The 13,356-nt window shown below is 39.7% G+C and overlaps 1 protein-coding gene across 2 annotated transcripts in view; it reads right to left on the reverse strand.

Annotated features, from left to right (window-relative positions):
- Positions 1 to 968: 968 nt before the first annotated feature.
- CCDC125 (coiled-coil domain containing 125) overlaps positions 969 to 13,356 on the reverse strand; it is a 30,334-nt gene continuing 17,946 nt past the window's right edge. Inside the window, exons 8-12 of one of the 2 annotated variants that reach the window (XM_040262668.1) lie at positions 11,071 to 11,189; positions 8,578 to 8,685; positions 6,811 to 6,985; positions 3,519 to 3,649; positions 969 to 2,714 (exon numbers count right to left, since the gene is read on the reverse strand). In XM_040262668.1, coding sequence (XP_040118602.1) covers positions 2,406 to 2,714; positions 3,519 to 3,649; positions 6,811 to 6,985; positions 8,578 to 8,685; positions 11,071 to 11,189 — 842 coding nt within the window. In that variant the 3' untranslated portion in view covers positions 969 to 2,405. The remainder of the gene's footprint in view (positions 2,715 to 3,518; positions 3,650 to 6,810; positions 6,986 to 8,577; positions 8,686 to 11,070; positions 11,190 to 13,356) is intronic. The other variant, XM_040262669.1, reaches the window with a different exon arrangement.

Here is a 13,356-nt window from a genome sequence, read left to right on the forward strand (position 1 = left end):
GAGTTCCATGTAGCACTCATAATCTTTGAGTTCTTTGCTAATTTGATATCTCATTCTAATTTACTTTTCTTTGATTTCTACTTTGTTGCTAGTCATATATGATTCCGCCTTTGTGAACTGTTGATTCAGATTATTTTATACAATTTTTAAAGATTACTTTCCATTTAGTTACTACACGTTTATATATGTGTGTGCTATATACATGCTCAGTTACTCAGCTGTGTCCAACTCTTTGTGACCTGAAGAACTGTAGCCCGCCAGGCTCCTCTGTCCATGGAGATTCTCCAGGCAAGAATACTGGAGTGGGTGGCCCCACCCTCCTCCAGGGGATCTTCCCAACCCAGGGATCAAACCCAGGTCTCCCACATTGCAGGCAGATTCTTTACTGTCTGAGCCACCAGGAAAGCCCAGGTGTTACAAAGTATTGGTTGTATTTCCATGTTGTACAGTATATCCTTATGCCTTGTACCCCTATTCCCCTAACCTTGTATCTACCCCCATAACCACTATTTTTCTCTCTATATTTGTAAGTCTGCTTTTTTGTTATGTTCACTAGTTTGTTTATTTCACATATTAGTGATACCTTGCAGTATTTGTCTCTCTCTGACTTATTTCAGTTAGCATAATGCCCTCCGAGTCTATCCATGTTGCTTCAAATGGGGAGATTCTTTTTTATGGCTGAGTAGTATTTCATTGGTTTTCTGAGACAGTTAAATACTGTTTTCCCCAGTGGCTGTACAAATTTACATTCTCACCAGCAGTGTACAGGTGTTCCTTTACTCCACATCCTCACTGTTTATGTGTATTTTTGATGATGGCCCTTCTGACAGGTGTAAGGTGATATCTCATCGTGGTTTGGCATTTCCCTGATGATTAGTGATGTTGAGCATCTTTTCATGTGCCTGTTGACCATCTGCATTTCTTTGGAAAAATGTCTGTTTAGGTCTTCTGCCCATTTTTAAATTGGATTTTTTTTTTTTTGCTGTTGGGTTATATGAGCTGTTTATGTATGTTGGATATTAAATTCTTTGTCATATCATTTGCAAGTATTTTCTCCTATTCAGCAAGTTGTTTCTTCATTTTGTCTATGGTTTCCTTTGCTCTGCAAAAGCTTTTACATTTAATTAGGCCCCATTTGTTTATTTTTGCTTTTGTTTACTTGATGAAATTTCTTTGTCCTTGATCAGTTGGAATATTACAAATTTTATCAATTTATGTGTTTGTTTTAAACACATTTAAAAAGAACCTTTCTAGTGTTTGCAGTTTGATTTTTTTTTTATGTTTCTCTTTTTGGTATTATTAAATAATCCCAGATCCTTCCTTTCCCTACCTTAAAAATTATTATATATACTAGACTGTGTATGGACTTTATCTTATTCTCATTGACCTGCTATTACCACACTGTTTTGAATAATGTAGCATTGTATTACTGTCAGGACAATATATTTTTTAATTAAATGTAATTTTTATTTTATTTTGGAGTATAGTTGATAAATATACTTTGATAGCTGGTAACAGTAGAGCCTCATTATTCTTCGTTTTCTCAAAATGTATTTGCCAGTTTTTCAGCTTTTGTTAGTAATGACTACCAGTGTGGCTCCTGTAACACAGCTACAAATGGTTTATATTGTTACCTTATTACCCTACTGTGTTAGTTCAACTATTTGAATAGTAGTATCTTTTCGTCACTGCTGAAAATGCAGTGCATTTCCTGTGCCATCACTGTGATGCTTTGTGATTAACATAGTAATATTCCCAAAAGGTATTGAAAATTATTACTATGTAATATTTTTAGAAAGAGAACATTTTAAATGGCCTAAAATTCAGCATTAAGACCAAGAAGTTAATTTAGAGTTATTTATAAGTGCCAGAATTCTGTGTAGATCTGGCTATAATATGTCACCACTCTGACAAATCAGCTATAAAGGAAAGTTGCTAGCAATGACTTTGAATATACTTCTGCCAAATTCCTACCATAATAACTTTTTTATTGCAGTTAAGGAAATTATTTTTAAGCTTTATATGGGAAATAAAAAACAACTAAAACAAGATAAATGTATTCCAAAAATTAACACTGAGTCTTTCCTTTTGTTGCTTGAGCCAAAGATCCCTATAGTCAACAATCTGTATAGTCAATCTAAAATATTTTTTCCTGAAAAATCACTATTTCTTTTAAGATTTTGGGAAATGCTGAAAATTTCATATAACATAGTAATATAATTTATAAATTAAATGCATCAACACAGAATACTAATAAATTTCTTGTAGAAAACATTTATTTAATTAAGTTGCCTCCCAAAATTTAGAAATACCTAGAAAACATACAGCTTCTGAAAATGTAGCAATATTTACAAGGCCCTTCTCAATATACACATCTCTCAGTTCTAATTTCATCTGATTTGTCTTCAGTACATGATATTTGATGGCAAAGAATGGGACCTTTTAAAAGTTTTTGTATACTTTTGATCTGTTTGAAAGTGCTGAATTGAACAAATGCAGCCCACAGAATTAAAAATTTGAACACTTGAATGCACAGGATCACATGAAACAGGGAATTCTAAAATTTTCTGCCAGGGGTTTTTTAATGTAAAACTGTCTTTCATAGAATTTCTTTCTTTAATCTCTTTTGAAGTGGTGTCTTTGTCTTCCAAAGCCCGAGCAAGCATGTAACTCACTTTCCTTTGATGAGCCAAAGCTTCTTCTTTATCATTCAACTGCATGCAGAGAAATTAAAAATGTACCAGTTAGTAAATCAGAATACAGAGCTGTAGTCAGGAGTATTTCATGAAAATATTTAGTCTTCAGTCTGTCCAGTCAGTCAATATGAATAAATTAATTTTGGTGTCCACTAATTCCTCAGCATTGTGCTACATGTTGTTGAAGATTTTTTTTTTAAGGACGAGTAGAAAATAGCATTCCTTCTGCTGAAAAAAATGTTTAAGTCGTTTGGAGAGAAATATATATTTACATGGGGTGTGTGTATATATGTATATATAATGCTAACATGTACTTCTGAAAGAATGAAGTTATTTATAAAATTGTTATATATTTATATGCAATAAATAACTTTAATAATACTCTTCTTTAGATAAGTATGTTCATATAACATGAGTTTCTTAGTTTAGTCATCTATGAAATTGAGGATAACAGGACTGATTATAGTGTTGTGGTAATGATTACAGGATATAATGCATGAGGATGTGCTTTGAACACTTAAAAAAATCCTGAATATATAAAAGTCTTGTCATGAACTGTACGTAAGTGCTGATGATGGAGATGCCTGGACCTAATTACAGAGAGCCTCCTCTTTTTCAGAGGTGGAACTTTATTAAAGTTGCACAGGAAGAACCTGGAAGGGGGAATTGGAAAGCATGTGTGGGGTGTTCAAGAAGATAAAAATTCCAGAAAGTGGTACCTTAACTGGGAAAAGAGCATAAAGACTCAAGTATCCTGCGATAAAGAGTTGAATTAATAGGAAGCAAAAAGATTAGCTCATCCGCAACCTCAAAGATACTAACCAAGTCTATTAGCATCTTAAAGATTTCCTGAGGATCGTCCTGGTCATTGGTACTCTTAGAACTGTTTTCTGAACGGAGCATACCCAACAATTTCTGCCCTAAGGTCTTCTCACTCCCTTGGGATAGTGACCCTAAAATAGAACATGAAAATCCAGTTGAGACATAAAAAGATACACACTGACATGCTTCCAGGAAAAGAGGTAAGTGTGACCCAAGGTTAATTCATTCCTAAATCAATCAGGACCTTGTCCTCTTCAGGGACTCTCCAGCATGAGTGAGGCAGGCAGCACAGTGCAGTGGGAAAAAGGGACTTTAGAGCCAGCAGCAAACGCAGGTGAGAGACCACAGTTTGAGAACCCAGAGCAGAGCCCTGCACTCTCGTTGCTCAGCCCATGGGAGAATGCAGCCCTTGCTACCCAACTCAAGTCCTCCAGAGGAACCAGCCATCCACATTTGTATGTGAAATCTGATGTAAAGGTCAGCCACCTACCCACATTGAGAACACTCCCAGCAAAACATACCTGCAGACAGGTGGCCTCTGAACCATGCAAACTCTGCTTTAGAGCCAGAAAAAACCTGGACTTGAATCCTCATTTAGCCACTTCGGAAGGGTATCACTTTAAAGTTCTCTAAGCTACACATCCTCAGCTCTAGAGTGAGAATAATAGTCCCTATGCTCTATTGCTGGGCTGCTGTGGCATTTAAATAATAGAGCGTGGGCTGGGAGAGGGGAGTGGTATTGAAAGAGTACAGGGTTTCTGTTTGGGAAGATGAAAAAGTTCTGGAGATGGATGATGGTGATGATTATACAACAATGTGAATGGACTTAATGAGACTTTAAAATGGTTAAAATGCTAAGATTTATGTATAATTATCACTTAAACCACACAATTGTGAAAGCATCTAGCCCGGGTACTGACATAATGCTTAAAAGTCCACATTTCTGCAGTATCTATGCTGATATTCATCCATCGAAAGGATGCGGTTTGTAGCAGAAAATACTAAGTCAGATTTATATGCCAAGAAAGTTTCAGATGAACTCCAAAGGGACAATTCCCTTTCCACCCATTACTGATAAACCACATTGACTGGGCCTCACACCTGACTTTTGCCAGTGGCAGCTATGGCAAAGGGGAAAAGCCAGACAAGTTGACTGGCTTATCAATCCTGAGAGTGAGTAAATGTGTCTCTATTTTTAATCTAAAAAAAGAAATATGTTTATAAGCTATCTCTCAGAACTTGTCTAAGCTGCCAAATCAAGAAACGTTAATATAATGTTAACTGCAAATAAAAAAATGACCTGTAACAATCATTTTGCAACAAATTATTGAAATATTAATAAAGTGAATCAAAGTCTTGTCACTAAAAAGGGCTTCCCCAGGGGCTCAGCAGTAAAGAATCCGCCTGCAGTGCAGGAGCCAAAGGAGGCGTGGCTTCAGGCCGTGGGTGGGGAAGATTCCCCTGGAGAAGGGCATGGCAGCTCACTCCAGTATTCCTGCCTGGAGAATCCCATGGACAGAGCCTGGTGGGCTACAGTCCATAGGGCCACAAAGAATCAGACACAACTGAAGCGACTTGGCACACATGCTTGTCTCTAAGAAACTCAGAGCTAGTAAGGCTTTTATGGACTTGTGAAGACTTTTCAGAGACGAACCAATTATTTTAAATTCTGCTTCCAGTCTCAGTACCTTATGGAAAGCAAAGATTGTACCTCTCAAATCATGTTTTCAATGGGAAAGTTCCTGAATTCTGTAAATAGGCAAGGCAGGAATTCTGGAATATAAAATGAATACAAGTGTTGAAATGAATATGAATCTACCTCTCTGTTTCTCCCTACTCTTCTCTCTGCATGTATGTTCAGTTGTGTCCAACTCTTTTTGTCCCCATGGACTGTAGCCTGCCAGGCTCCTGTGTCCATGGCATCTTTCCAGGCAAGAATGCTGGAGTGGGTATAGCCATTTCCTCCTCCAAGGGATCTTCCCCACCCAGGGATTGAACTTGCGTCCCTTGCGTCTTCTGCATTGGCAGGTGGATTCTTTACCACCAAGCCACCTGGGTAACCTATCCCCGTGGAGGACTTAGCCATTATACTTGCTTGTCAGCCTCTCTAAATCTCAGAAGAAACACCTTTAAAAGTTAGTTTCAGGATAAAGTGGAATGCCTGTTGAAGAATGAGAGTTGAAGAATATCATTTTCCCCCTTTTGCCCTGACTTCCACCTGACTCTAAATACATAGCTTTTATAATCTGCTTTCACCCACTTTCACAGTTCTTGTTTACAACTTCTATTTTATTATCCCTTAAGTTATTTCACTTCAGCAAAGAGATTGGTAAAGCTTAGTTAATGAAGCTAAACTTCACAACGCTTGACCCATATACTAATACACTAATATGCACTGTTTGAAAAGAAATATTTAAAACAAGTATTACATACTAAAAGTTTCATTTGTTAATACTATAAGATTCTTATTGGTCCTAAATTCATCTGAAAATGAGATAGTGGAATTAGGATTATGGATTTTGACAAAAAAGATTTAGAAATAGGGTCATTTCAGAATTTTAATAATAAAAATTTACACTTCTTAATAAACTTCACTTTAATCATGACTGATAAATGGTTTCAAATTGGAATTTTAAATGGAAAAAAATGAGTTCTACTGAATAATACTTATAAATGAAAACTGAGATTGACCATTAAAAGAAACTAATTTCTAAAAAGTAATACCTATTTGTTTATATTGGACAGTCTACATACTTCAATGACAATTTGATTCTCTCATGGCATTTTTATATATTTTGTTTACACTAATACCATAATAACTCAAAAATGGCCATGAACTTTTTGACAGGCTTGTAAACAAAAATCTAAACCTTAATTTCTGTTTCACTTTTTATAAGAATATTTTATTGATTTGTCCAATTTAAGTTTCCTCTACTGCTCAATGTGTCCTTCCAGAAACACACATTTCAATGAAGTTTACTTAGGTAAGTTTAATGTTGGGTTTCACTCTCATTTTTCCCTTTAATCACCTAGCACTCATTATAAATTCTTTGCACTGAGCATGGTCTTGTTTAAATGAAATAGAAGAGTACTAAAGTAGAGTCTCCTGTTATTTTATGATTTCATTTGCACAAGTAACATTCAGTGACCCACTTTTTCCCCACAGTTGCTAAATTCTTAGATAAATCATAAGTCTATCTGAAATTTCAATTATATTCACCACAGTATGCTTAATAATAACTAAAAATAACTGAAATTACACCTGATTATTACCATTATAATTCATATTTACCATCTTCTTTAAGGTGCTTCCAACTTCTCCATTTTGTTGCTTTCTTACACATTTTATCCATTTGTGTCAATCTTAGTGCCTGGTCATTTTTCCTCATTAATTGTTGCTCAAATGCAATTCTGAATGCATCTGCCATTATGTAGGCTTCTTCTTTACTCTTCTGCAGAAGTTCCAGCTGGTTTTGAAAGAAAGTTTGAGAGGGGTTAGAGGCAAAACCCGGGCCTCCCCGGTGGCTCACTGGTGAAGAACCTGCCTACCGATGCAGGAGCCACAAGAGACCTGTGTCAGCAGGTCCAACCCCAGAATCAGAAGATCCCCTGGGGTGGGAAATGGCACCCACTCCAGTGTTCTAGCTGGGGTAACCCCATGCAGCCTAGCGGGCTCCAGGCAGTGGGGTCACTAAGAGTCGGACGCAAAACCAGAACAATTTTTTTACCTTATTACTTACCAAATGCTGAGTCAGATTAGCAAATGCAGTCTTGGCACTAAGTGGAGTCGAGTTCGTATCCGTGATCTATTGCATCTGTTTAATCTAATTCGTACTTGCCACCTAGATTACTGGAAGTTTTCCTTATGCCTGTCAGCTCCGTGGTAATCCAACTCTCAGACTTCATTATCAAGACAGGCTGTGTGTGTGCCCTTCCCAGCAAGGAAGCAGGGAGGATGCCAAGTGCCACATTTCAGTTCTGCCTTGGGCCATTCCAGACAATACCACTAAAATAATTATGAATACCATCTTTCAGATACCTCCCACTGGTCTTTGTAATCATATGCTTTTCCTAATGAATTGATAATATTTAGCTGCTTGCTTTCACATATATACTGAAGACTAAATTCCATACCTTCAATAAAAATATTCTAAAAATTACCGTCCACATTGTATTTGTTATTAAAGCCTAATCATAATGGCAGCTATCATTTGAGTAAATGCCAGGCATAGCCATATGCTAAACATTATATGTACTGTATTTCTTACAACAACCCTCCAAGCTAGTTATTACCCTCCATTTAACATACGCATCCAAAGCCACAAAGGTGGAAAGTGACGGAGCTGAGATTCAAACCTAGATCTGGCTGGCACACAGGTTCCTTCCACTGTACCTTGCAGCTTTTCTGAGAAGCTTCATGTTTATCTGTTAATCAGTGTTGTGCATCCTGATGGTTTTAAGCACTTTTCCTCCATGTATAGACAAAAGAAAGAAGAACTTAGGAAATACTAACTAAAACATTGGCAGACAACTTCACGGTTACAATATCGTGCCAAGTACTATTTGTATTTTGGAACTGTGTAAACCTGTTCTTTATACATTAATGTTACTAATATCATTTAAAACTAAGGATAAGTTACACAGCCAGTGACTACCAGTAAAGCTAATTACTGCATATACTTCCATTTATTCAACTTTATACAGTAAGTGCCCTACATACAAATGAGTTCCATTCCAAGATCTCATTCTTAAGTGCAACAAAGTCAGCCTAGGTACCCAGATAATACAATCGGCTATATACTGTTGCTTTTACACTTGCTTCCAGAAGTCCTGGGCTTGAAATAAAGATGTGTACTCTATACAGCACTGTACAGTAATGTACACAAAAGCACAACCCCTTGTAGAGGATGCGTGCATGTGACTGTACACCACACGTGAAATCACGTGATTGGATGTGGGAAGGCACACTCGCATCTCTCAAAGTTAGCAACTTAAAGGCGCGTATGTAGGGAACTTACTGTATGAACAGAGAAACAATCAAAGCTTTCACTGTTTTTACCTCCCGTTTGAGCTGCAGGAGCATTTTCCGAGTGGACGCGGCCAGTTTGGCGCAAGCGCAGGGGCTCCCTCTGGGACGGTGACAAAGGCAGGCTCCCAGCACTGCAAGCTTCAGACCCCAAAGAATTATCCATTACCAAGTGTAACACTGCTGAGCCATACACAAACACAGGGCACACACACGGCACACACAAACCCACTGCACATTTCAGACAAGCATCTGATTCAAAGAAACTGCAAAGGAAAACAAAAATAGGAAGCTGAGACCATGATTTCAGAACCCAAGTGGAAATTAATTACAAACAAGCAGAGACTGGTATTACAAGAACAAAAACCTAAAGGAATTCTACATTCTTTTCAGTCTCCAAAACCTTTCACTTGGTATCAGTTTCCTATACCTCTGAGTCTTGACAGGAACTTGACCTAACGAAGTAAGTGGATTTCCTGTGGCTGGGGTTGGCCCTGCCACCCAGCATTGATTACTGGCAGGTCCTGCAAGGAACGATGCATGCCCAGAAATGGTGATTTTTAACATTGATGAGAAATCGATCATCCTGCCACTCCTCAAAAAGACGCCCTGTGGTCATGTAATACATTCTTAAATACTTCCTGGCTCATCCAATGTTCTGGAATTGCATAAGGCCTGGATTCCTCAAAACCTGTCTTTGGATCACAATGAAGAAACTAGTCCATCTGGGTCACTCCTGGTTGACTGTTATTGCCATGAGAAAAGTAAGAACTGTTGTACTTTTTCTTAAAATTCATTTTGACAACTAACCCCAAGTTGCTTTCCCAACATACTCCAATTTAATGGAGGCAGTCTATGTAAGAGATTGGGCCATGTCTTTTAAAGTTTCATGTGAAACTTACTACAAATTATTGTCAAAGCTTCCTGCTGCTGTAAATTTCATATGAATGGACTGGCTTAAAATAGAATCTTATTTTAGAGACTGTTTAGGGAAGAAGATTCCACTGTCTCTCTTAGGGTAAAGGCTATTTCAGAAAATTCCTTCTCGCATGGAAGATAACTGAAGTACATAGCTTTCAGCTGACTTGAGTGCACACAGGGTGGTCATATGGCTGATTGGTATCTTTCCTTTTCAACCTCCAACTGCTGATTATTGTTCCTGTGAAAGTTGCCAGCAACCAGTTTCAGAATGCAAGGTTTCTGAAAGGATCTCTCAATCTCAGTTCTCTGTCTTTACCTCAGTGCTCCTCCATCAGCTGGGTCAGGGCCCTTGTTCCTGCCTGTTATAAGGTTACTTTTCTTTGGAAGGAATGATGCTAAAGCTGAAACTCCAGTACTTTTGGCCACCTCATGCGAAGAGTTGACTCATTGGAAAAGACTCTGATGCTGGGAGTCTGGGCAGGAGGAGAAGGGGACGACAGAGGATGAGATGTCTGGATGGCATCACTGACTCAATGGACGTGAGTCTGAGTGAACTCCAGGAGCTGGTGATGGACAGGGAGGCCTGCCGTGCTGCAATTCATGGGGTCGCAAAGAGTCAGACACGACTGAGCGACTGAACTGAACTGAACTGATGATAGCCTACTCAGGATTATAATAAAGCACACTTATCTTGAACTCTCTCTCAGTTCAGTTTCTTTTATGTTTCATTTTTTGCTAATACACTAGTTTTCCACCCAGGCAGTAGAGCATGGTGATCAAAAGCACAGACTCTAAACTCTACCTGGGTGTAACCCAGTTCCACCACTTACCAGCTCTGTGACTTTGAGCAAATTACTGAACCCTTCTGTACCTCTGTTAACCTCATTTGTAAAATAAGGATTTAATAGTACTCACTTTATTTGGTAGTTGTGAGAATTAAATGTATAAATCTATGCAAAGCATTCAGAACAGTATCTGGTGCTTACTAAGGACTATGTATTTGCTATTATGAGTAGTAGTTACTTTATTTGAAGTTCTGTAATAAGTGGCTACTCCCTCTCGCAGATGTTTATTTCTCATGAGTCCCCAGGACCCTTTTTATCTTATCAGCCAAACTTCTACCTTGTAAGACATTTCACACCTCAGCAAGCAAATAACAAGGCATCAGCAGATCTTTATTCTGGACCTGGCTCAACCCCAGACTGCCTGCGTCACTTCAGGGAGGTAAATGAAACTGAGCCTGAGTTTCCTCTGTAAAATGGGGCTGATACCTGCTTTGCAGCCTTCACAAGACCATTACAAAGATCAAATTTTAAAATGTGTGGGAAAGTACTCTGCCATGGTAAGCCTCTACCCAGGGGAGATACAACTAGTTTCTCCTGAAACTAGACAAAGGAAATAGAAGGACCAGGAAGCAGCAAGCTCATCCCCTAATGCCCAAAGGGTATAGTACCTGCAAGGCTGAAGAAGGGACACAGACCTCTCAACCTCAGTCTTAAGGTGCTAAGCACGTTGCTATTGTAGACATGGAGATGATGGCGATCACAGAAACATAACACAAGTGAAAAATTCCCTCCTGCTAAATTTTCATAACTGCTTACCTACCTCAAGACCTGAAACCTCTGTAAAGCCACTTCTATCCTGGCAGGTGTCTTCCTGAGCCATCTTCTGCTGCTGTTTGATATCAAGCATGGCGAGCACCTCTAAATACTGTTGATTCAAAACTGGGAAGGGCCATGTAAGAAAGTGTTAGTCATGAGGTCTAACTCTAGCTTCACCTAATCCACTTAAACTAACATCATATACTTATTTCCTTTAAGCAAGGGATATACAGTTATCCACAAAATCTGCCTCCAGCCAGAAAATCTACCTGAAAGAACAGTGGGTATTAAGTAGGTATTAATACATATGTGCATGCGTACTTAGTCGTGTCCGACTCTTTGCGACCTCATGGACGGTAGCCCACCAGGCTCCTCTCTCCACAGGATTTCCCAGGCAGGAATACTGGAGTAGGTTGTGATTTCCTCCTCCAGGGGATGTTCCTGAGCCAGGGACTGAACTCCAGTCTCCTGCATCGGCAGGCACCTTCTTTACCACTGAGTCATGTAAATACACATGTTCAGTTCAGTTCAGTTGCTCAGTCGTGTCCGACTCTCCGACCCCATGAACCGTAGCACTCCAGGCCTCCGTGTCCATCACCAACTCCCAGAGTTCACCCAAACCCATGTCTATAGAGTCGGTGATGCCATCCAGCCATCTCATCCTCTGTCATCCCCTTCTCCTGCCCCCAATCCCTCCCAGCATCAGAGTCTTTTCCAATGAGTCAACTCTTCGCATGAGGTGGCCAAAGTACTGGAGTTTCAGCTTTAGCATCAGTCCTTCCAATGAACACCCAGGACTGATCTCCTTTAGAATGGACTGGCTGGATCTCCTTGCAGCCCAAGGGACTCTCAAGAGTCTTCTCCAACACCATGGTTCAAAAGCATCAATTCTTCGGCGCTCAGCTTTCTTCACAGTCCAACTCACATCCATACATGACTACTGGAAAAACCATAGCCTTGACTAGACGGATATGTAACAATAGATAAAAATGTTAATTAAAAAAAAATTTATTTTCGGCCAGGCTGGGTCTTTGTTGCTGTGCAGGCTTTCCTCTAGTTGTGGCAAGCGAGGACTATTCTCTAGTTTTGGTTCACAGGCTTCTCATTGTGGTAGCTTCTCTTGCTCCGGAGCATGGGCTCCAGGGCACACGGGCCTCAGTAGTTGCCCCTCCCAGGCTTGAGAGCACAGGCTCAGGAGCTGTGGTGCACCGGCTTAGCTGCTCCAAGGTATGTAGGATCAGTCCCAGGCCAGAGACGGAACCCACATCTCCTGCATTGGCAGGCAGATTCTTTACCACGGAGCCACCAGGGAAGGCCAACATGTTATTTTTAATGTGGAAGGATCTTAACTGCAACTGAAGTCTGGTCATCATTTGCCCAAAAAATATTTGTAGGATTTTCAAAAAGAGACATACAGTATCTACACTGTGAGACAATCAGACAATGAGATCACATATACTACATTAATGTACTGTCTGTATTGAATTAATGTACTGTACCAGCTCTCTAAATTCTATCAGACTTTTGTTTTAGTTAAGAGTTTTCATAAGAGGCTCTCAACCCAAATACTTAGAATAAGAGGGGTCCTGCTATTTACTGTGGAGCAGAAAACAGTAACTTTTCCTCTCTTCTTGCAGGGTAGAAGGATGGGGAGGAAGCGCAGGGCTAGTGGTTAGCAGTTTCTGTCCTGGCACAAACCCAACAAGAAGGAAAGTACTCTCTGCTCAGCTCACTGGTGTGGAGAAGCACGTCTGTGCCTGCAGTCCTCACCCGGGGCATCGCCGCAGTTCACTCACTACACTGTGGAAAGTGCCGCTCTTGGGCCCGTGGCCCAGTTGAGCACTCATCTCATCCCTTTCAAGCCAACACTTTAAAAAATAGTTTCTGCTGGGAATTCCCTGGCAGTCAAGTGGTTAGGACTCCGGGCTCTCAGTGCCAAGAACTCAGGTTTGATCCCTGGTCAGGGAACTAAGATCCCACATGCCACGGGACAGCTAAGCCCATGCGCCACAACTGCTGAACCCTTGTGCCTAGAGCCCGCCCGTGCTCCACAACAGGGGAAGCCACTGCAATGAGGAGCCTCACACCGCAACAGAGTAGCCCCTGCTCAAGGCAGCTAGAGAAAGCCCTACTGTAGCAAACAAAGACCCCCTGCAGCCAAAAATAAATTTTTAAAAAAGAAAAAAACTAATGCATTTCTTCTTTTATTCTTAAAATGTATTACTTCAAAATATTAGCACTTTGTCTTTTCATATGTGTATTCTTAACATAGGACAAAACTGATCTTTTA

The sequence above is a fragment of the Oryx dammah genome, unplaced genomic scaffold, assembly GCF_014754425.2.
Source record: "Oryx dammah isolate SB20612 unplaced genomic scaffold, SCBI_Odam_1.1 HiC_scaffold_20, whole genome shotgun sequence".
NCBI lineage: Eukaryota > Metazoa > Chordata > Mammalia > Artiodactyla > Bovidae > Oryx > Oryx dammah.